The sequence below is a fragment of the Actinia tenebrosa genome, unplaced genomic scaffold (assembly GCF_029948245.1).
Source record: "Actinia tenebrosa isolate PJP-AT-01 unplaced genomic scaffold, QUT_ActTen_1.0 PGA_scaffold6__47_contigs__length_16458017, whole genome shotgun sequence".
Classification (NCBI taxonomy): domain Eukaryota; kingdom Metazoa; phylum Cnidaria; class Anthozoa; order Actiniaria; family Actiniidae; genus Actinia; species Actinia tenebrosa.
The window spans coordinates 9,921,190-9,944,195 of NW_028292583.1; the positions used below are offsets into that span (position 1 = coordinate 9,921,190).

The 23,006-nt window shown below is 38.7% G+C and overlaps 2 protein-coding genes across 2 annotated transcripts; one reads left to right on the forward strand and one right to left on the reverse strand.

Annotated features, from left to right (window-relative positions):
- The first annotated feature begins 1,399 nt into the window (after positions 1-1,399).
- Positions 1,400-21,191, forward strand: LOC116291852 (sushi, von Willebrand factor type A, EGF and pentraxin domain-containing protein 1). The gene is made up of 35 exons (XM_031699067.2): positions 1,400-2,113; positions 2,350-2,511; positions 2,765-2,908; positions 3,232-3,408; positions 4,369-4,542; positions 4,711-4,899; positions 5,374-5,640; positions 6,359-6,601; positions 7,001-7,219; positions 7,722-7,951; positions 8,288-8,528; positions 8,795-8,956; positions 9,169-9,330; positions 9,930-10,091; positions 10,456-10,625; positions 11,157-11,336; positions 11,428-11,761; positions 11,875-12,045; positions 12,190-12,398; positions 12,577-12,829; positions 12,988-13,236; positions 13,355-13,468; positions 13,613-13,789; positions 14,241-14,357; positions 14,475-14,597; positions 14,789-14,917; positions 15,053-15,232; positions 15,492-15,665; positions 17,579-17,752; positions 17,917-18,090; positions 18,192-18,365; positions 18,894-19,067; positions 19,507-19,839; positions 20,106-20,297; positions 20,871-21,191. The coding sequence occupies exons 1-35, from the start codon at positions 1,432-1,434 to the stop codon at positions 21,035-21,037; spliced, it is 7,182 nt and encodes a 2,393-aa protein (XP_031554927.2). The 5' UTR covers positions 1,400-1,431; the 3' UTR covers positions 21,038-21,191.
- LOC148906022 (uncharacterized) lies at positions 10,256-22,654 on the reverse strand. The gene is made up of 3 exons (XM_089038642.1): positions 22,166-22,654; positions 17,030-17,152; positions 10,256-11,317 (listed from the first exon to the last, which is right to left on the reverse strand). Exons 1-3 carry the CDS (start codon positions 22,343-22,345, stop codon positions 11,312-11,314), a joined length of 309 nt encoding a protein of 102 aa, XP_088894768.1. The 5' UTR covers positions 22,346-22,654; the 3' UTR covers positions 10,256-11,311.
- Positions 22,655-23,006: the final 352 nt, after the last annotated feature.

Consider the following 23,006-nt stretch of genomic DNA (forward strand, 5'->3'; position numbering starts at 1 on the left):
GAAATGAGTGCGGTCGTATTTGATGGGGGTTTCAAACTACTGCACATGGTACAAATAAGAAACCCTGGTTGGTCGATGAGCTCATGAATAAATAATGAGTATAAAATTGAGAATTAACAAAGTGCACTAACTATGTATCCGTGAAATAACACAAAAACTAAATAGCACTAAACACATTTATTTCCCTTGTTTTCAATTGTTTTTTTGATGCTATTTTGTACTTATACACTCAACAAAATTACTCGATCCTAATTGGACAAGAGGAGTACAATTAAATCCCAAATTGTACTCTGTAGAGTCCCAATTAAATTGCTCAATTATGTTAAGCGTATTATAAACAAAAAATCGCACAATCTTCTCGTACAATTCTGAATTTATAGATACTCGTGATGTTTTGAGAAGTTTTAAAGGCTCGCTAAAAAGCTTTTAAAGCATCACTCGTACCTATAAATTCAGAATTGTACTCGAGATCTCGCGATTTCCTATACTAATTAGTCAGTACTTTTTCATGGATATATGGTTTGTACTCTACTGGACGTTTTTGAACTAAACTTAGACTTTTCAAAGGTTTATTCAGCTGCTCAGCTTTACAAACTTCAAGTTCTCGTTCCAGATGACTGTTCTCAACGCAGACATATCATTGTTTGAGGACAATTAGTAAATGAATAAATAAAGACAAATAAAAAGTGCATTGGAAAGAAAACAGAAAAAAAAAAACCAATTCAATGATTAACTAAAATTTAATAACGTATTAGAGAGTAGTAGAAAGTATTAGGTATCTAGAGGTTTGAAAAACAATGAGATTATATCGCAGAGTGTTTGAATGGGCTGTGGATGGTACCCGAGTGTAAGTTAACTACTAACTTTTAGGCCAATTGTAAGTTAACTGTTGATAAGTTTACATGCGCTGACCATAATATTAACCAAAATAATAAAACATCAGTTAACTATTGACTACTAATTTTAGGTAGAGTCCCTTTTATCCAATTAACTACTGAGGCCAATTGCCAGTTACTGCTAAGCCCCATCCACACCCTCTTTGAACATCCCATCGTATATATCCCATCTTAATGTTTTAAATTATTTTCAACAGCTAAAGCAAATAAATCGTAGGAAATGAATCTAGATTAGCCCTGATATATTGTTCGGCCTTGTTTGTTGGATCAACGTCATTGATGAAGTCAAAGCTTGAACGCAAACAAAGTTGTTCAAATGTTTCAGTCAATTATGTGATAATCATGACCCAATAAAACTACAGCTGTACCCACAAACCTGGGTCCACATTAACAGGCCTTGTAAACACCAACCTCCATGAAAGTTTATTAAATTTATCAGCTGAACAAACCCAAGAATAAAAAAGGAAAAATGAATTCTGAATAATATTTCTTAGCGAGAAGCCCTCGGCGCAGCAAGACGCTATTCGGCTGTAGAATGTCGGTGACGATGTGGTGGCTCTTGCTTGTTCCCGCGCTGATTGTTGGCGTTAATGCAGGGTTTCTCGGGAATCCCGATGTTATTTTGAAAAATTTTAAGGCGAAATACAACAATAGTCAATCTGATTTAATCTTTATTCTCGATGTTTCTGGAAGCGTCTCAAACTACGGTTTTCAAACAGAGAAGATCTTTGTAGATAACTTACTTAATGAGTTCAGCGTGGCACCGTATTCCACGCGAGTGTGTGTTATCACATTCGGTAAAGTCGTTAAGACAGATATCAACTACATTGATATCGATCCTACTGACAAAACCAAGAACAAGTGCGAGTTTAAACCCTTTTTCACCCACAACGTCAAGCATCGATGGGGCTGGCGAACAGACATGCAAGCAGCATTCAGACGCACCATGAACATAATACAGACCGCCATGAACAAAGGAAGGAAGAGACTGAACGTTCATACTGTCTCCATGATGATCACTGACGGAGGCTGGAACCCCGGAAACCCTACCGCTGAGGCAAACCTTTTGAAAAGTAAATATAAAAACGAGCTCTTTATGGTTGGTGTTAGTGGATATCGAAAATGGCAACTTGAAGCACTCGCCAGCACAAAGTCCCATGTCCTAGAGTTTAGCTCTTTCACAAGATTCAAGGAGCTGGCCCTGTACATTCGAGGAGGTAAGTCCGACGAGAGCTTTAAAACGATGCCGATATAAAGTATATTCACTACAGAGCGAGTAGGGGGGAGGGCAATGACTAGTTGCTTGTAGTATGTAAAATGCCACTTGAATTCAAGTTATATGGATATATTTTTAGTGTGCCGAATTTCAGTCCAGGGTCGCTGGCTTAGTAATTTTTAGGGAGGAGGGCTATTGGCAATCCCTTTTAATGCTGCTATTTAATCTCTATACTAGATGCACATGATCGTATTTACATGGAAATGCCCAACAACAAATGCACATCGAGTCAGGGGTGTGACGTTAATGCCTTCTGCGCCTGCGGTACAGTCAGCGGAATATACCAGTGCGTGTGTAAGCAAGGGTATTATGGAGCTGGTATCAAAGGCGCTTGTTACAGTAAGTGCAGTCCATGTGATATTCATTCTTTCATTATAATGGTGTCATGCAATTCATTTAAAGGCTGAAGACGATTAGATCACTTTGTTGAATTTCTTCAAATTCGTTTCTACGTTTTTGCATTTTTAAGAGATATACGGCTACCATATTAGACAACCTTTTTTATAAATATTTCCGAATGAAAACTGAGTCAATGACTTTCGATTTCAAAACAATATCGTTACTTAATTAATTGTTTACATGTTTATTATAGAATGTCCACGTGCAACATATAAGCGACTTCCAAGCCCAGAAAGATGCACTCCATGTCCCACTCATTCTACAACACTTAACGAAGGAAGCACTTCCATTCGAGATTGTGTTTGTTGGAAGGGATACACTGGAACACCTTGTAAACGTAGGTGACATCATTATAACAATTATACAATGACAATGTGGAGATGATGTAATGACGATGTGCGATGGTGATAGTTTGCTCGCATAGCGATGATGTTAATATGATGATGACTGTGATGTTGGTGGTGGTGATGGAAATGATGATAATGACGATGCATGCCGGTTGATGAAGTGCCAATGCCGCTAATGACAATGACTATGATGGTGATGATAATGTTGGTGGTGGCGGTGGTTGTGGGGATGATACTGATGCATGTTAATGATGTGTTGATGGAGATATTGTGGTAACAATTGATGGTGATTTTGCGGTGATCTTTTCTACAGCCGTCAAGTGCTCACCAGTGGCTCCACCAATCAATGGCAGGATCGTTGGCAAATGTAACAATATTTTCAGATCAGAGTGTCAATTCGAGTGTGACGAAGGTCACAGGTTAGTTGGTTCAAAGTCAAGAATCTGTCAACACACTGGAATATGGAGTGGAACCAGCCCTAGTTGTCAAGGTAAGTGACCGATAAGAATAGATTCGTATTCAATTTCTTAACCTGTATTAAGAAGCAATCTGCATGAAATACGAAATGATTATAATATTGAGCACTTGTCTATCGAGGGTAGATGAGTGTGTGGATGGGGTTTAACAGTTAACTGATAATTGGCCTAAAAATTAGTAGTTAAATGACAATCGGGTACCCCAATCCACACTCCCTTAGATGTGGCGCGCAAAAAGCAAAAATGGCGTACCTTCATGACATACAGTCTCAGACCAATCATTGAATATCTGGTTCATATGTAACATGTCATTTGACTGGATATTTTGGGCTTCGTAAAGAAATTTTCCATAATGATCCTATATTTCAAAAAATGTTGTCGAAGCCTGGAGCCAAAGGAGAACGCAGATTGGTGGTTCCAGATCATAGCATTCTAAGACGAAAAAGGAATTATGGGTATGCGGCTAAATGCGAATAATAGAAGCTTCTAAAATGGTTTCGTCAACTACGAACGACATTCAGGGCCGTAACCAGAACTTTTACAGGGAGGGTGCATATCAAATAAAATCGGACCATTGATCGGCTTTTTAGTAGCCGTTTTTTTACCAACTGTCATAAATTTGGCAAAAAAATAAAAGTTTTGTGCTCTTGATTTAATAAAAAATGCAGTCTTAAAGCAAATGGATATTGAGCGGACCTTAAGCTTTCATGGGGGGGGGGGGTGTGCACGTGTGTGCTCCCCCCTGGGTACGGCCCTGACATTGAATATCTCAACACTATGCTCCTTGTTCTTGACGAGAATATATAAAAAAAGCATAAAGGAATTATCTACCTACTCGTATCGCTTATTGGCTATTGCCTATTGCTCCTATCACCTATGACCTTTGCCTCTGACAACCGTTTTTGAAATAGGTGTATTCGTCGTGCTATATGTAAAGCATATTATGCAAGGTAAACGTGTATATGTTTTTTTAGTGATTCAGTGCGCTGCTTTACCTTTGATAAACAATGGTAAGATGGTATGCACAGGGAGCGAGTATGGTAAACACTGTACCTTCAGTTGTGATAATGGCTATGATCTGCAAGGAAATGAGAAACGAGTTTGTCAAATAGATGGAACATGGTCAGGAAAACAAACTAGCTGCAAAGGTACTCACTACTTGAATGTTATCCTTATTTTTTTCTATAGTCTTCATTTGTTGTATATCAGTCAAAATATTTCGTGAAAGCACTTTTAAGAATTTCCAATTTATTACTGTAAGCTAGGAATGATTCACTCAACCGCATGACTTCAATTACTATCTTGTTTCTCGGCAGTCAAATTATGTCCCGCCCTGCGACGTCTAGCTTTTGGTACCGTTCATCCTGCGGATTGCTTGACAAAACCCCAACCATACGGCCAAGGTTGCGTTATGAAGTGTGTGAAAGGATACCAAATTGATAACCCAAATCCATTAACTTGTGGAATCGATGGACGATGGCAAGGACAATTCCCAACATGCAGAGGTAACCTCCATGGTGGTAGTCCATGTACAGTTATCGGGATAAGTATAGAGATATATTCTACCTTTACAGTGGAACTACTATAACCGGGGTCACCTAGACAGCGAGAACCAATCAAATTGAAGAATAAAAAGAATACATTCCAATTTTGTGTTGAATAGAAAAAAAAAACTAATAGTTATCCAGAAAGGAAAGTCACGAACGGGACACGAGACCCATGCGATGTGACCACCTCATGAATGTGTAATGTGAAATGTAAAAATATATGATTGACTGACTCTCTTGTGTAACTTGTGCAAGTTGCTCCAGTTGCGGTATTTGCACTGTAAACTTTGCTGCAGTTTATCTTTACGAATAAAATGAGGGTTTTTTTGACAAGTTTTTGAAGATTCCGAATCCAAACTTTGATATCATGATGCCCGATTATGAATCATGCGTAGAATGAATATTTGAATAATTCCTTCTTCATCTCCTTAGATGTTCTCCCACCAACCATCATTTGTCCCACAAATGTCAATGGTAACACGGATCCGGAGTCTCCTACAAAACGAGTTACGTGGGACGTACCTCAAGCAAATGACAACGCTCAAAACCACGATCCAAATGCCCTTCCAAGGGTGATCACCTCACATCCACACATCAAGTCACCGTACGATTTTGCGATTGGAACTACGCGTATAGTTTACACCGCTACGGATAAGAGTAATCTGACTGCATCGTGTACCATGACAATAACAGTCACAGGTAAATACTCCCAATATCTCTTTAAAATTTTGGAACCTTATCTCGTAAAAAGTTTGGAAATGCCATACATTGCCAAACATATATTAATATCAAACTTGCGCGCATGTCTCTGTACTGTGATATAAACATATATGAATATTAAACTTGCGCGCATGTCTCTGTACTGTGATAAAAGCCTATATTAATATGAAACGTGCGCGCATGTCTCTGTACTGAGATAAAAGCCTATATTAATATGAAACGCGCGCGCATGTCTCTGTACTGAGATATAAACATATATGAATATGAAACGTGCGTGCATGTCTCTATACTGAGATATAAACATATATGAATAAGAAACGTGCGCGCATGTCTCTGTACTGAGATATAAACATATATGAATAAGAAACGCGCGCGCATGTCTCTATACTGTGATAAAAGCCTATATTAATATAAAACGCGCGCTTTATATTTTGAAAATATTTTATTGAAACGTAAATATATTGATGGCAGCCATGACAGGAGGCGGGAACAATTGAATCTGATCCAACCTGATTTACATGAGAAAGAATTCAGTTTCCCAGGGGAAGAATGACTCTAATTGTAGTGCTTCCTGTCATGGCTGCCATCACGTGATGGTGCAAAGCCTCTATTACTGAGCAGTCAGTTTAAAGGTTTCAGTCCGACTGTTACGACTGTGATTAGTAACTTCACGGTACTAATGGTGTTTTTGTTTCAGACAACGAACCACCATTCATCTACTGTCCTGATAACATAGAGGTGAAGAAAAAGAGTGGTGTCGCGAAGACCAATGTGTTTTGGAAACCACCGACATACTTCGACAACTCACGTCTGCCAGTTTCAGTTTTCACGGAAGCCAAAAACGGGTCTTCTTTCAATGAGGGAGCGTATACCGTCACGTACAACGCGGTTGACCAGGCAGGGAATAAAAACAAGTGCACATTCGTTATTCAAGTAACAAGTGAGTAACAATTAATGGCAGAACTAACAAAAAAATCAAAAATAAAACTAAGAAGAAATTTAGAAAGCAACGAAAAAGACAGAAAGGCCGAAACAACCTCGATCTGGGCTACATGGCTCAGTGATCAAAGTTAGGGCACAGCTAACTCACAGACTGAACCCTGAAACCACCTCTGGGCTTATCTAAGTCAGGGCACTGGTAACTCACAGATCGAATCCTAAAACCATCTCTGGGCATGCAGTTCAAATTCAGGGCATGGTTAACTCACAGATCAAACCCCTAACAACCTCTGAGCTGATCTACGTCAGGGCATGGCAAACTCACAGATCAAACCCTAGAACAACCTCTGGGCTGATCTAAGTCAGGGCATGGCTAACGATGTCGTGATGTTATTTACAGAAACGACCTGCAAAACCTTCGATCCACCTGTCAACGGACTGATTTCATGTCAAGAAAAACCACTATGGGGAGGAGATCAGTGCACCCCGATGTGCAACTCCAAGTTTGATTTTTCAAGAAAACCAGCAGAATTCTATGTTTGTTTACACGCGGCTGATTGGTATCCATTTTCAATGGACCCGACAGTAGATGTCTCCATGCCATGGCCTGACTGTACTGGTAAGTGCCTCAATAGAGCATTGCATTTTGTTTCGTTACTATATACATACATCATGCTTCGCGCTACTACTCTAAGCTGATGCTCAAGGAGTCAAAAAGTGGAACCGTGGTTTGTAAAAATTGCTATATTTTGGTATATTTGAGGAATCTTTAAGGAAAATTGCACTTCATGAGAAACATAAAATTAAAATGCAGAAATTTCTACAACCCATTCTTCCACTTTTTGACGCCTCTAGCATGCGCTTAGAGCAGTAGGGCGAAGCTCTTGATTCATGTGTAGTTACTGAACGGCTAAAATATTGCTTCAGGGAAGGGGAGGAAAAAAAATTGCGGAACGGTTGGTTGTTGGTGTGGGGCAATTTATTATTGGGGCAATAAATTATTTTTTAAGGGGAAAAGCTTCTATCATGATGTCATCATGCTGGAAACACTGTTATGGTATTGGCCAATAATGGCGGCCCGAAAGAAAGTGTAAGAATTTTTCTATTTGATTCTTTTAAAGCTACATTTGATCCCAACGCTGTGAAGGGAATGGAATGGCAATATTTCTCGGGAGACTGCTCAAGCCCTGCTGCTCAACAACAAGCTAAAGAAAACTTTATTCAAGGAGTCAAGGAGGTGATCGGCAATGGCGATCCTAACTTTTGTGAATCAACACAAGTTTGTGATTTGGAAAGCATTCGAGTCATATGTGGAAAGACACAGTCGAGAAAGAGAAGTCTTGGCTACTCTGTAAGTAAACAATATGATTTGAATCTTCAAATCCCACGACCTGAAGAGGAATTAGGGTTTAATCAGGGCTACGGTCCCCCTTCTAGTTTTAGATGCACCAAACCTTTTTTCCATCCAAAATATCACCAAAAGGCAGAATAATAGCATTTCGGGAAACCTTACATTAAGAATTTCGTTGAGTATCCTCAGACCTCCTCTGGTTTTGTTTTGAATAGCCTGGTGTTAGATTCGTCTAACGCCAAAGTTTTATACGGACTCCCATCTGACGATGACGATAAAATGAGCCATCAAATAGAAAAACGTTAAGGAAGACATTTTGTTTTCATTACTTGACAGAATGTCCTTAAAATCGATTTCAAACTTGACGTCAAAAGCAATGGCCGACCCTACAGTCAAGTTAAAGCGCAATTGAATGACTTCATGAACAAACTAAGAAACGCCAAGACTGGCAAGCTGAGGACTATTAATGTACCGGGTCTCAATAACCAGTTTAAGGAGATGCACGAGGGAGATGTGCAAAGAACATGTCAAGATGGTTCTGTATTTGAGATGAATACGAATATAACAGGCCAATGCCGTAAGTGATGTACTTATTATATGATATAATAAGTTAAGACTACTCTCCACAGCCAGCGTTGGTATTTTGTATTGTAGAACGAAAGTACGGTGGATAAATGTCGAAAGAAATATACATCTGAGCAAATCACGGCCGTTATTGTTTTGGTGTTTAAATGGATTAGTGAATAAAAATCCAGAGTGCGGAATATTGTTCTAAAATGCTCATAACAGGAATCTCCACAAATAGGGTCTATAACTGAATATTATGTTTTTGTCTCTTTTTAGAGAGTTGCCCAAATGGTAACTATTATGATACAACTCAAAAGAAGTGCGTGGTGTGTCCAGTCGACACTTATCAAGATGTAATTGGCAGCCTGAGTTGTAAGAAATGCCCCAGAGGAACATTCACTTTCAAAAGCGGAACAAAACATGCCAGCGACTGCAAACGTAAGTCCAGGGACAAGTGTTTTGATTTGTTTACTCGCAAAACAATCAATTTCTATCTCTAGGTGTAGAGTGACTCTAACGTACGTATACGTTGAAAATCTATTTATATTAATATTATATTATAATAATATAATATAAATCCATTTATATGTCGTTTTATCATTGCGAAGGAGCAAGTTAACTTATGGAACTTTATTTTCTATCTCTTTTAGTGCCCTGTTCTGCTGGTGAATACTCTTCTACTGGTTTGATCAGTTGTATTGCCTGTCCCATTGGATATTATCAGCCCGATAAGAGACAGACCAGCTGCCGAAAGTGTCCTGGATCTACGATAACCCTACGTGAAGGAGCTTCTTCAATATCTGATTGTGGAAGTGAGTAACATCAAAGCTGGGGATCTTAGGCCAGATTAGGGTTGAATGTTGAGTTGATACGTTATGTCAGTATGTTAGTCGTCTTGGCAACTACACAAGTTGTTTGGATACGTGAAACTCTCTAGGTAGTCACGAAGCCCTGGATGCCACAATACTTCAGTTTCAAGTTCAGGGTTAGCTAAAGGTTAGCCTCGATTATGTGCAGAATATTCTCGTGTTCCATGCAGTCAAGGTCCGTGGAGTTTCAAAGTGTTGGTATCGTTGAAGTTGTGCATTCTTCACTTTACCATTCGTATTTGTGAATATTTAGACACCGATTCGAGGCTAAGCCTGTGTAAATGAGTCTGGAATCAAGGACAGTGGTAATTTGGAACTCGGAAAGGTCTATATTTTGCAGCCATACATTACAGGGTTTGAGTGCCTGTTGAGTGCAGGAAGCATGTTAACATGTCTCATAAATATATGTTAATTTATACCGCGTAATTTTTGTTTTGTTATTAGTCGCGGAGTTAATACCACTTAAACATTTTTTCTCTAAATGTTAATAAGTGTTTGCCTTAAAAGTGGTTTTATATGTTTGCTGTGTGTCTTATTTTCAGTGCCTTGTGCCGCGGGAACATACTCGAAGACCGGTGTTGAGCCCTGTACTCTATGTCCAGTGGGTCAATATCAGCCTTTCACCAGGAAAACAACATGCCTAGACTGCGCTGACACCAAGTCTACGTACGGACGGGGCTCACGTCTACGCACTGAATGCGTTGGTAAATTTTGGAACACTTATCTTTAGTTTTTAACCCTTCCAGCTAATCGTACAAACAAGAAAAAATCATTTTTTTTGCAAGTTTGATGAAGAGGAGTGGTTTTCCTGCTTACCTGAAAGTTTTGAGGCAGAGAATGAATTTCTTACTTGGAATGTTTTGTCAGATTTAATCAGAACAGTTTATTTGAAATAATCTTTCATTAATTATTTTTTTAATATTGTAAACGCAATTCAGTTGAACTTTTTCTTGGACTGTGTATCATGGTATTAGTGCGCATTTTATCACATGAATTTACCTTGGATAGGCGTATAATAGGATCTATAAATATTGTTTATTAACAAATGATCAAAACGAATTTTTCTAGAGATAAACTACTGCAGTTCCAGCCCTTGCAATAATGGTGGATCGTGTAAAAACAACGCAGTTGGCTACGAATGTCAGTGCCCTCCAGGTTACACAGGAGCAAATTGCGAAGTAGAAGAAGATGAGTGTGTGTCTAGTCCTTGTGCACAAGGAGGTACCTGTGTAGATAAGGTAAACATATGGAGAAAATGGGTAATAAAGCAAACGCAACGACACCTAACGGCAGTTTTACATTAATTCCAATTTCACAGACATACTTTTCGAAAATTTCATCCTTCCCTAAAAACCTCTAAGAGGGTGTTTTTTCAATGCATTGTTTGCGTCCGCATATTTCTGATTTGACTTTGAAAGGTAGCGCGCCAAAAGAGCCTTTGGTAGAGACTGAAGAGCTATACTTTAGTTGCCTCAGGAAAAGCAAATACATTCTCGTTGTAATATGTTTAACTTACTGGTTTCCTAAAGAATTTCCAGCTAGAAGTGTCTATTTTTTGTAGAAACCAACGCATTTCTGTCTGACGTTGGCAAAGATCTAGAGCAGTGGGTACTACCGTTGGTTGTTCCTAGCCATTCTAAACTGCAATTGAACTCAATGACCCTAAGTAAATACTGCTAATCCAACCGATTATAGGACTGAAAGAGCTGGGTTTTTTTTATCTCATCATCCCCGCTTTTCCCCTGATGTACTTTCTTTTCTTGCTTCAGGTAAATGGATATATCTGTCTGTGCCCTCCTTCCTATCAAGGCCGTAACTGTGACATGAAACTGAATGAATGTTCACTAGGCTTGTGCAAAAATGGCGGCATATGCGTGGAGTCTCCAAGTGGTCCCCAGTGCATGTGTGCTGATGGATACGCTGGTCAGTTCTGCGAAACAAACGAGAATGTAAGTAATGCTTTGAATGAGTGACAAATGATATCAAAAACTGGTATTTTTTTGAATCTGGATAGAATATGAGAGTGATTTTTATTTTTAGGAATGTGCAAGTAATCCATGTCAAAATGGCGGGAAATGCGTTGACAAAATCGATACCTTCAGCTGCTCTTGTAAAAGTGGTTTCACCGGAGAGCGATGCGAAACCAAGACCAATGGCTGCCAACAAGACTCTTGCCAGAACGGTGCAACATGCCAGGAAACTTCGTATGGATACAAATGTGCATGTGCAAAAGGGTATGGAGGTCTTAAGTGTGAAGTTGATATTAATGAATGTGCTAGTTCTCCTTGTGCGAATGCTGGCCTTTGTGTCGATCAAGTTGGGGGATTTAAGTGCTTATGCAAAGCAGGATACAGTGGCGATAAGTGTCAAAATGGTGAGTAAGAGTCTAGATATCTTCCTCACACTTGAGCAATACGTTTTGCCACTTGCGTTGAATGAAAAATGATAACTATTTAAAGGTAACTGTCACTCTTTTTTAAATTTTAGCTGGATCTTCAAATTTCGACTTGGCCTTCGAGCGTTCACAAGGTCGCGCTACTTCCTTGGTTGAAATGCGAAGGGAATTGCGTGCTTTCACTGTAAGCTTCTGGATGAAGTCTGAGCTAATAAGCGATATCGATCCGGGAACTCCTATTTCATATGCCGTCGAAATTAATGGTATGTAGAATTGCTAGTTTAACCATAGCATATCCGTCAAGTTGATTGAAGATAATAAAAGATTTTTATTCGCGGTTGGCTGCTTTCGTAAAAAACATTTCAACAAGCGGTGGGGTGAAAATGATTTAACAAAATTTCTCATAGGAAAACTACTCGACAATGCTCTGGTTATTCATGATTACAATGGTTTTAATATCTGGATTAACAACGAGAAAGTCCCCACAAACGTGCCAGCAAACGATGGCAAGTGGCATCACATGGCGTTCACATGGAAGAGCAATACTGGTCTCTGGAATGTATACAAAGATGGCTCTAAAGTTAAATCCAGTTCTTCGCCCTTCCAAAAAGACAAGGTACTGCAAAGACTTATTTTAAAACACCCATTTTATAAAAGTAACCAAGTTTATTTGTCTTGCTCACGGGTTTTTAGGGTTCTTGTCTTGTCTTGTCTTGTCTTGTCTTCACTTTCTTTTCCAAGGAAAAATTATAAACAGGCCTTCAATTAATCGTATTGCCCTCCGATATCTTTAGGTAATTCCTGCAGGCGGACTGTTCGCACTCGGCCAAGAACAAGACATTTTAGGAGGAAATTTCAGTGCCAACGAAGCTTTTATTGGAAAAATGACGCAGATGAATATCTGGAGCTATGAACTTGACGCAGCTGAAATTGCTGACATGAGCAAACACGCTGAACACAGGGATGGAAACGTCATTGCATGGAGCGATTTCCTGGTCAATGTCGACAAGACTGTAATAAAAGTACAGCCATCAGCAGCAAGAAAGCGTGAGCCTTGATTCTTGATTAATAAAGCTTCTTTTCATAGTTAAAATTACCCTGTAAAGCAGTTGCATGATTCTAATAACTTTTGTTTTTAAATATTTGTTTAAGGAGGTTGTAAGAGAATTCATGCAAAAATTGAGTTTGTTGCTTGTTACTTTCAGAAAACAAATGCTGGAGCAACTGGATCGACAGAAATAATCCCACTGGCACTGGGGACAGCGAGTCTTCTAGTGGCGCATGCTCAGGATCCTCTTTCTATGATTGCCAAACGTTGACTGGAGAAGGACCTGAGGACGTCGAGTTAAACGTCACTTGCTCATCTAGTGGAGTCAGGTGTTTGAACAGTGAGCAAGGCTCTCCTTCGCGTGTTTGTCCTGATTTTAAATTCAGGGCAGTTTGTGGTTGTCCAGGTAAACGAGGCAAATAATATGATAGTGTTTTAAAAGAAGACGAGGTGCCAAAATAGTACATCAAAATACCACTTTAAAATGAACGCAAAATATGCCTTCAACGTATTTTAATTTCTAGTTAACAGAGCTTGTGCCACAAATCGATGCCAAAATAAAGGAGCTTGCATTTCCCTTCCTGTTGGCTACAAATGCAGTTGTCCGGCTGGTTTCGAAGGAAAGCATTGCGAGATAGGTAAGCGATTTAACAAGACAATCTGCTTTGCACCTTTTGCAAAAAAAAAAAAAAAATTAACTATTTAATGGAAAAAAATTAAATATAACGACTGACTCCGATGAGGTAAGCAGCTCCTGACATTGTGCTGTCATTTGCTTGCAGCCGTCAACTGTCCAAACCCTGGACCTCTCGTTAATGGTCACATGACTCCATCTTCATCAGCCTTTACGCCTGGTGCAAGAGTTAATTTCGCATGTAATAATGGATTCAGGCTCGAAGGATCATCCGCACTCACATGTCGGTCTGGACAATGGCAAGGTGTTATTCCTGTTTGTAAAGGTTAGTGAGATTCAATTTGTTAATCCACCACTGACAGGCTCAGTTGACCGCATTCCCTGAAAGAAATTATGGACTCAACTATTTTTAGGATTTTTTCATGCATGGACTAAGTACAATATAGATTTCTTTTGTCGATTGAAATTCCACCATAAGTTCATGGGAAATGCTAATCAAAATACTTTGCCGAATTCTCATTTCTGATTCGTTCGCCTAGACCTTGTTTCGAAGGTCAGTTTAGCTGGAAAAGTTTTACGATTACTAGAAGTTTAGTTGTCTCAGAACGTGATTGAGGTACAATTCAAGGATAAGATACTACTAAACTAGGCAAGGATCCTACAAAGTAAGTTCAATGAATAAAGTTTACAGAAGAAATTAATGTTCAAGAATAATTGTTTGATCAAATGCAATTTTGAAAAGAAAGGCTTTTTAATATTTTAATTTTTTGACACAGACATTGACGAGTGTTCTCAGAACATATGCCAGCATTCGTGTGTCAATTTTGACGGAGGATACAAATGCACCTGTGCAAAAGGATATGCTCTTCGAAGTGATGGAAGAACTTGCCAAGGTAACTTTTTTGGTCCCAGAGGGAGTGTAAACTTAACTTTTTGCATGCTGTTAATATTCTATACATCTTGACTGCTCACCATGAATAATTCATTATTTTGTTGATCATTTATGCTAGATATCAATGAGTGCAGTGTAAACAACGGTAACTGTCAGCATAGTTGTCACAACAGTGCTGGAAGCTATAGATGTTCTTGTAGAACAGGATATACTCTCCTTCCAGACGGCCAATCCTGTCAAGGTACGTCTATTTCTTATCACTGTAATGTATTCCATCCATTTTTCATTACCTTCAAACTTCCTCACTTTCTCGCCCTTTTCTCTTTCTCTCCCTTTTTCCATCCCTCCCGTTCTTCCTTCTTTTTTTCCTTTTTTCCTTCCTTCCCTTAATTACTCTTTTCCAATCTAACCGAGTGCATTCCAATATTGTAGATACAAACGAATGCTCCACCAATCAGGGACGCGGTCCATGCCAACAAATTTGTGTTAATCAGCTAGCTTCATTCAGATGTGAATGTAACAAAGGCTACGTTCTTAATTCAGATGGCAGAACTTGCAAAGGTAGTTAAAAAAGTAATGGGGTTTGAGCATTACCAATGTACAGCGAAAACGCGGTTGTCTTCAGATCAAACTTGCAAACTTATTTATTTGAAAATGTCTTAGTTCTAAATTCTTCACAACAATATTTCGTTTTAGCTCAGTCATGTCCTCGTCTAACCGCTCCATCTCAAGGAAAGCGAGTTCCCAACAGAGATCTAACTGCTCTGGGAAGTGTCCTACGCTTTGAGTGTAATGATGGATACAAACTCGTCGGTTCGTCTTTAAGGACCTGCATGTCTGATAATCGATGGTCTGGGTCACAGCCCTCTTGTGTCAGTAAGTAAACTATCCTATACTCTCTCTTTTTTATTGTTTTGTCGCTATAAACATTTCAGGATTACGGTATACTTTGAAGCTACTATTTTCTAAGCTTCTATCATTACAATATCAGAAGACGTTTCGACTAACTTGCATAAGAACTTAGAGCATGGGCAAACGTTTTGTAGTTTGAAACACCTTCTTCATGATCCCGTCTAGCTATTGATAGTAAATTTGAACTGACAACCATGTTAATTATCCTCTCTCTGTATAACAGAGGTTCAATGCATATCTACAAAGGCTCCATTGAACGGTTACGTGCAGCAGCCGCATTTGAACTATGGTAGTGTAGCAACCTACAGCTGTAAGAGTGGATTCAGCCTCGTTCCCTCGGCAAAGCGTACATGTGGTGCAAACGGAGAATGGTCTGGCGAGCAGCCAGTATGTATTGGTGAGTCATTATTGAGTACAAACAATTTGACTATTAATAATATAATAGATAGGATTTACCGCTCAACGCACTTAATCGAGGCAGACGGTAGATCAAATTAGAATTTAGAAGTTGTTTTTTGAGGAGGGAGGAAAAAACATGCAGAGAACCCGCAAATAAATGATCCTCAACTTGAAATGACACATTAGCAGCGCGTACGTTGTACATGCAGTTGAAGTATACTGTTGTATGGCGTGTGGTACCTTTGCAACATAATAATAATGATAATGGAAAAAGAACTTTTTGATTGTACTGATGTTCGGAGATAATGTTGGAATAAAATTCATTTTTAGTTGTTTTAATAAGAGCTCTAACTACATTACACTGATCCACATACAACTGACGGTCTATAGTCAGACGAAATTTCCTCCAAGCTCTTTCCAGATGCCTCCGTTTTATTTTCTCGGCCTTGATTTCGTCGGTGTACCAGGGGGCAGATGGATGCAAAGTTATTATACGCTTTTTAGATGGTGCATGATGGTCTAGTACACTACTGAGTACAGACTCATATTGATGAAGTAGCCCAACAAGATCAGTTTGTGGAGAGGTAATCAAAAGTGACTCAGCGACATCATTTGAAAAACAATCAAGATTAATAGCTTTTAATTTGCGGCATATAGAAACGATTTTTTCCAAAGGGTGGCTTCTTTATCAAAAGATCGATCACAAAAAAACAGCAGAGTGGTCTGAAATAGCTGGATCAAAAACAGAGACATGGTCAATGACATGATCATCAGCCCTGGTAATCAGAAGATCGAGAATATGATTTCCTTGATATGTAGCATGCCTGACATGTTGAGTCAGGTTAAAACATTCTGAAATATTTAGAAACTGAAGAGCAGCTACATTAGAATTGTCCTCCACATGAAAATTAAAATCCCCAACTAAAAGAAGTGAGCCTGAGTCTGTTGAACATTGTTCTAAAAAAGTAGAAAACTCCTTTAAAACATTTTATTAGTGAAATTGTTGCCACTGGAAGGAGGTGGTCTATAAACAACAAAAATAGAAATGTATCCGGGAGAAGATTGTACAGTCATTCCCATGACTTCAAAAGATTTAAACTTATTAAAAGACATTTTCTGCATTCTCAAAGACTTCCTATACAACAGACCAACACCACCTCCTCTGCCTTTTCTAGCATCATGTTGGAATAAATAGCCTGTTGGTGTTATTTCATTTATAATAAGTTGATCATTTGACTTTAGCCAAGTTTCAGATATACATTAACATTCAATGTTATTTTCAACAACAAAATCTTTCAGTATTAAAGCTTTATTGCATATTGATCTTGTATTCAAAAGACATAATTTAGAAGATTTACCAACCTGAGGAACATAAGGAATATTCCATGTAGTTGAATCCAAAGGAAATCCAGATGGATGATGACATATCGCTGAACAATGGCGGGAAGTTTGAAATCCACCACCCAAAGACTTCCACCACAAACACTGCAATAAAAGGAAACTTCTTGAATAAAAAATCATATTCCAAACGACAATGTACTTATAAAAAAGTTAGGAATAAAAAATCTGATATAACCTAAGTAAGTTTGGTAAAAAAAAGAGCTAACTCATAAGCAGCTACAGTGAGCGCTTCAACACTTCAATTGCATGGTATGAATAGTATGGTGCCTTATTATAGAGCAATGTGTTGCATTGTTTATGTCGTGGTGTGGCCCAACGTGATGCATAGAGTAGTGTAGTGCATGACGCTGATTGACTTTTGAGGTGATGGTTTGTGGCTTTAAGTGTTCTGTAATGTAGCAGACGGATACTTAGACGTAGTCTGGAACTTCAAACAGCTAGTCAGGTCCCTCTGTCTACTTCTTTTTTTTTAGTCACCTTACATTCTCACCGTTATTTTTATTGTAACAGCCGCTACGTGTCCAGAACCTTCAGCACCAGCTAGAGGCCAGGTCGTAGGTCTACAAAGAGGCTCTGGGGACACTGTTAGATTCGAATGCATAGAGGGATACAAAGTCGATGGATCATCGTACGCTGTTTGTCAGAGCAATGGAAAGTGGACGCATCCAACACCAACATGTAGACGTAGGTGCAAGATGTTCTATGAAAATTAAGTGATAAAGAAGTCTAATAAAGTGTATCTAGGGGTTTTTTTCTCGGGCGCACATTTGGAATCGAACACGTTTGAACATTCATATTTAATTACATATGTTTTCCATATGCTATTTTGTTTTTACGTTTCCTTGCAGTTGTTGATTGTGGAACACCACCAGCTCTCTCCAACGGCGTTATAACCGGAACTGCCTACACTTACGGTTCTAAGATTCAATACTCTTGCAACAAGGATTTCCATTTGTCTGGACCCCAGGAAAGAGTTTGTGGACGTAATGGAGTATGGAGCGACAAAGAGCCGGTTTGCTTAGGTCTGTACGGTCCCTTAAAATACAATAAGGATCCTATTCTGATTGTTGTTATTTTTGCTGTAACGAACAGATCAAACTGATAGGATATTTGTTTCTGACAGAGCGATCTTGTGGAAACCCTGGCACACTCGATAACGGAGTTATGACTGGTAATGATTTTACTTATGGTAAAACAGTTACATTCACTTGTAACAAGGGCTTTGTCCTCGGCGGTTCAGCATCAAGGACTTGCCAAACCAATGGAAAATGGACCGGAACACAAACTACTTGCAACGGTATGTATTTAAATATATTATTAAAAGCTGCGTACTTATTCCATTCCAATCCAAAACTTGATTCCAAAGCTTTACATAAACAGAGAAATCTACTCATTTCTGGCCCAATGTCTGTTGCACTACGAATATAGCACTAATATATAATCATACTCTCAGTAGCCCTTCATGTCCTGAAGGAAAAATGAAATGTGCCATCTAAGTGTCATCTAATAGAGCGTTTTCTCTGACTCCCTACCTAGAGAATTGACTAACAATAGAGATGGCAGCTATATTGGTGTACCTAACAAAAGAAACTAATGCAAAGTCATTGTCAAAGTGCACCAATATGGCGGCTGTGACGTCATGTCTGACAATAGATATGGCAACCATATTGGTGTACCTAACAAAAGAAACTAATGACAAAGTCATTGTCAAAGGTACATCAATATGATGGCTGTGACATCATGTGAGAACGCTCTATATAGCATTCATATTACAAGTGCCGGATCAAATCAAGAACATCTTACTTAAAAAAATTGACAATTCCAGCAATTAGCTGTGGTAATCCTGGTGTCCCCAGCAGTGGTGAAGTGTCTGGCTCTAAGTACACATACAAACAGAAGCTTCGTTTTGATTGTAATCCCGGATTCAAGCTTGTTGGGACAAGAGAACGAATATGTAATCTAGATGGACAGTGGAGTGGAGTTCAGCCGAGTTGTCAACGTAAGATGTTATTATTAGTAAACTAAGTATTGTGCTGTTTGGATTCAACTAGTTTTATACTGAGAGCAGATAGTTTTAGTGAAATTGCAAACTACTGAAGCCATAACAAAACCGGTTGGCACTGTGTAGTCTAGTTTTAGACAAAGAAATTTTCACGTACTTATTTTGTTAAGATTGGTTTAACTTTTGGCAGCGTTTCTTTCTCTAGCTTTCTTTAACTTGTGCGTATTTGCTTTGCCCATTTCAGACCATGTGTCCTTCTCTAGAGTATCATTTCTTTGTTTTATTTTTTCGAATGAGAAAACACATGAATAATGATAAAACTCAAACAAAGAATCGTAATCTCAAGAGAATGACACGAGGTCTAAAATGGGAAAACACTACTTCCAAGCTAGAATGGTCTATTAGGCAAATCCTAATGATCTTTTTGTAATTGTAGCTACGAACTGTGGAGCTCTCCTGGTTGGACCTACAGGAAGGTTTTCTTCCACTAACTTCCCCAACAGTTACGACAACAACCAGTACTGTCGCTGGAAAATCACCGTGCGCTCTGACAGAAAAGTCATGATCACATTTAACAGCTTCAAGACGCAGCCAGGAAAAGATTTTGTCGAGATTTACGATGGCGTTTCCGGAGAGCTTATCACCAAATTATCGGGAGTCCATACCAAACCATTCTCTTTAACCTCAAGCTCCAACGTCATGGATGTGAAATTTTATTCCGATTCAAAGGAAGTAGCGATGGGATTTGAAGCTACATATTCTCCAGTCTGTAAGTAAACGGACCGCAAATTAGGTGGGAAAGTTTTCATGATCAATTTCCTCTCCAAGGGGTTCGCTTCTAGTCCCCCGAGTTATATCTCATATGAACTGCAATCCAGCAAATACTGTAGTCCTTCAAGGTGTTATCATTCCAAACAGTTGAATAAGTTATTTGCAGTGGATTGGCTGTATTTGGGTCTTTTTTTTAGCACTTAGGAATTGGTTATCATGTGCATGGAACATCACCTAAAAATATATATGTGTAATTTTCTACAGCTTGTGGAGGTCTAATAACCAAGCTTGACACCACCATCCATTCTCCTAACTATCCTAATAATTATCCAAATGGTGTCACGTGTATCTGGGCCATCAACCTTGGACATGCTTTCCAGCTTGAGTTTGATTCGTTCAACACTGAGACTAGCTATGACTACCTTGAGGGATACGACTCTCTGATGTCTTTCACAGGTGCGTAGTACCCATTACTTTGGAATATTTTAACAATACCTTGAAACAGCTGATCAAAGTCAGCGCACTGCTGACTCACAGATTGAACACTGAAACAGCCTCTGAGCTGATCTAAGTCAAGGAATGACTGACTCACATATGGAACCCTGAAACAGCCTCTGAGCTGATCAAAGTCAGGGTGTGGCTAACTCACAGATCAAACCCTGAAACAGCCTCTGAGCTGATCAAAGTCAGGGCGTGGCTAACTTACAGATCAAACCCTGAAACAGCCTCTGGGTTGATCAAAGTCACAAAGAACTCACAGACGGAATTGGAGTTTAGGTTTTGCATAAGGACATGCACTAGTACAAAGAGCGCAAGCTTGTTTTACCTCTGTGAACAATCACAGAACAATGGTAAGGTCATGGTACAGAACCGACTGAATTGAATTCTAATCATTGGAGTCCGAATGCCATTATAACCAATATAACCTGAATTGACATTTTTAGCTTTTGTCCATTTATGTAGACTTTTTATTTACTGTCCTGTGTGTGTGCAATATTTATTACTTATATATTTTTATTCTTTTCGTAGACGCCAACAAGATTTTTGAGTTTGAAGATGAATGGCCTTACATCAAGCCACCTCAGTCAACCACAGGACAAATGCTACTTAAATTTACAACCAATAATTACGGTACCAGGAAGGGATTCCAACTGAATGTTAGAAAATATAGGGTTATAGTGGGAAAGAAAAAATAGGAAACCCCTAGTTTTCTCGAGATGATATGAATTTTATTTTAAGAGGCTTTGATTTTACTGACCATAAATGGGGATTATGGTAACAAGATATTGTACTAGATGTACTGGTAACTGTAATTAAAATAAAGTCAAGATGAAGTAATTACACAAAGTAGTTATTAGTTTGTTGTTATTGTATTATGATTGCAATCCGGCACGCTTTTGATGGCGGCTTTTGATGGCGACCTTTGATTAAGCTAAAAACAAGGCTCTGACAGAAAGGAGCTCACAGAATATATGTCCTTAAATGCTTAAACAAAAGCTAGTTAAAAAATAGAAATCATTTCAAAGACAACGAATCAATAATACTCAATCCTTAAAGAATTAATTTTCTCTCTCATAACAATGAGATGAATTAGGGGATTTCCCTGTTACATTTGACTCGTTATGTTATTGTAGGCGGGCATGAATGAGACCTATAATAACCATCCACAATCCACGAAGAAGATATCATCAGCACGGAGAAAAATAGCATGAATATTAGGAGGCAGTGTGTCTTCATGATGCTCACTTGAGTATCTTTCCCAATTTCTTGAACATTGGAGTGTTCGAGTGAAAAGAGTGTTATAATTTGTTTTTCGACATTTTCTGCAATAACCGCTCAGATTGGGTATACTTATAGATGGCTCAACAAGCCATTGAATCATTTAATCAAGTGACCAAATGCCAAACCCCTGAAGAAATTAGAGGAACATGATGCGCATTAATCGGCCTACGTTTGGGGTTGTTTGCATGGAACAAGGCAGTTGCCCTCATTGCCCTACTCGGCTACAATAAGCCTCTTTACCTTGGAGGTGATGTTTTGTCTAATTTCAGACCACGTGTCATTCTCTTATTATATTCTTTGTTGGAGTTGTAAGCATATTCATGTGTCTTCTCATGTGCATCTGTTAAACAAAGAAATAATACTCTAGGAAATTACACGTGGTGTATATTGGGCAAAACATCACGAAGGGTCAATTGACTTTTGGCCACTCTTTTCATTGCTAGAAATCCGCTACAACATGGCGCGACGCATGCGCATTTTCTATTTCATCGACTTTAATTTCAGTGTAGGATGAGCACTGAAATACAAGAAATTGTACTCACATTTACTTGATTTCCTTTCTTTTCCTTGATTGTTGTTCCACTCAATCCACAAGTTCTAAATCTTAGATAGGTGCTTTGGCAATAATAAAACAATAGAATACATGTATATGCAGTCCTGCAGTTAGAAACCGGTTCCAAATTCAAATGAAAATAGACAACAATAAAGGTATCGGCTGCCATAGTTATTCTCCTACTTCACTGCCACTTCGGAGTGCTAACGTCTTCATAAGACTGTGCTATCTTTCGGAGTTTTGATGTCCACAAGTCTTATCCTCAAGAACACATAATAAGCCCGATTTCTTTCCCAAAAAAAGATGGTTTAACGCCGTTTGAATTGGTTCCTTTCGCCTTGTAAAAACTATAATTATCTTCTCTAGTGGATTCTAAAATTTAAAGGTCCAAGTCCATCTTGCAGAGTAAAAAATAGTGATAACTTTGTAGGATTCTACACTAGCTTTCTTTTCCGCTATTAGAAGACTGTTTTGAGCTTAGTAGCCTCCCCTTTAATATAAAAGGATCCCTGTGGTAAAAAGATATAACTAGCTAAAAACTAGTGTGAGCCCTGTGGTAGAAGATTTCGCGGCATTTTTCGAAAATTTATAAAAAATGTCGGACGAAGTAATCGCATCATTACTCAAATATAAAGAAAAATTGCAGGTCACTGAGCCTGAACTAAGTTATACAAAGAGATCTCATGAAAGAAACCCACTCTTTCCTGTTAAAATACCTTATCCAATTCTCAAAGAATGGCACAAAATTGTCAGCATCAACAAAATACATTTTGAATTTCTGTCTACGCATGCGTAAATCTTGAGCCCGCGTGTTTACGTCAGACCGCTGA

What these genes read in the sequence shown, in the direction of transcription:
- LOC116291852 (XM_031699067.2), top strand. Translation starts at nt 1,432, where the DNA reads ATGTCGGTGACGATGTGGTGGCTCTTGCTTGTTCCCGCGCTGATTGTT. An exon ending in TGATGGAAGAACTTGCCAAG is followed by an intron (nt 14,358 to 14,474) that starts GTAACTTTTTTG and finishes CATTTATGCTAG; the next exon opens with ATATCAATGAGTGCAGTGTA. An exon ending in AGTTCAGCCGAGTTGTCAAC is followed by an intron (nt 19,068 to 19,506) that starts GTAAGATGTTAT and finishes TTGTAATTGTAG; the next exon opens with CTACGAACTGTGGAGCTCTC.
- LOC148906022 (XM_089038642.1), bottom strand. Translation starts at nt 22,345, where the DNA reads ATGGCAGCCGATACCTTTATTGTTGTCTATTTTCATTTGAATTTGGAA. An exon ending in AGAAAGGAAATCAAGTAAAT is followed by an intron (nt 17,153 to 22,165) that starts GTGAGTACAATT and finishes CTTTTATTGCAG; the next exon opens with TGTTTGTGGTGGAAGTCTTT.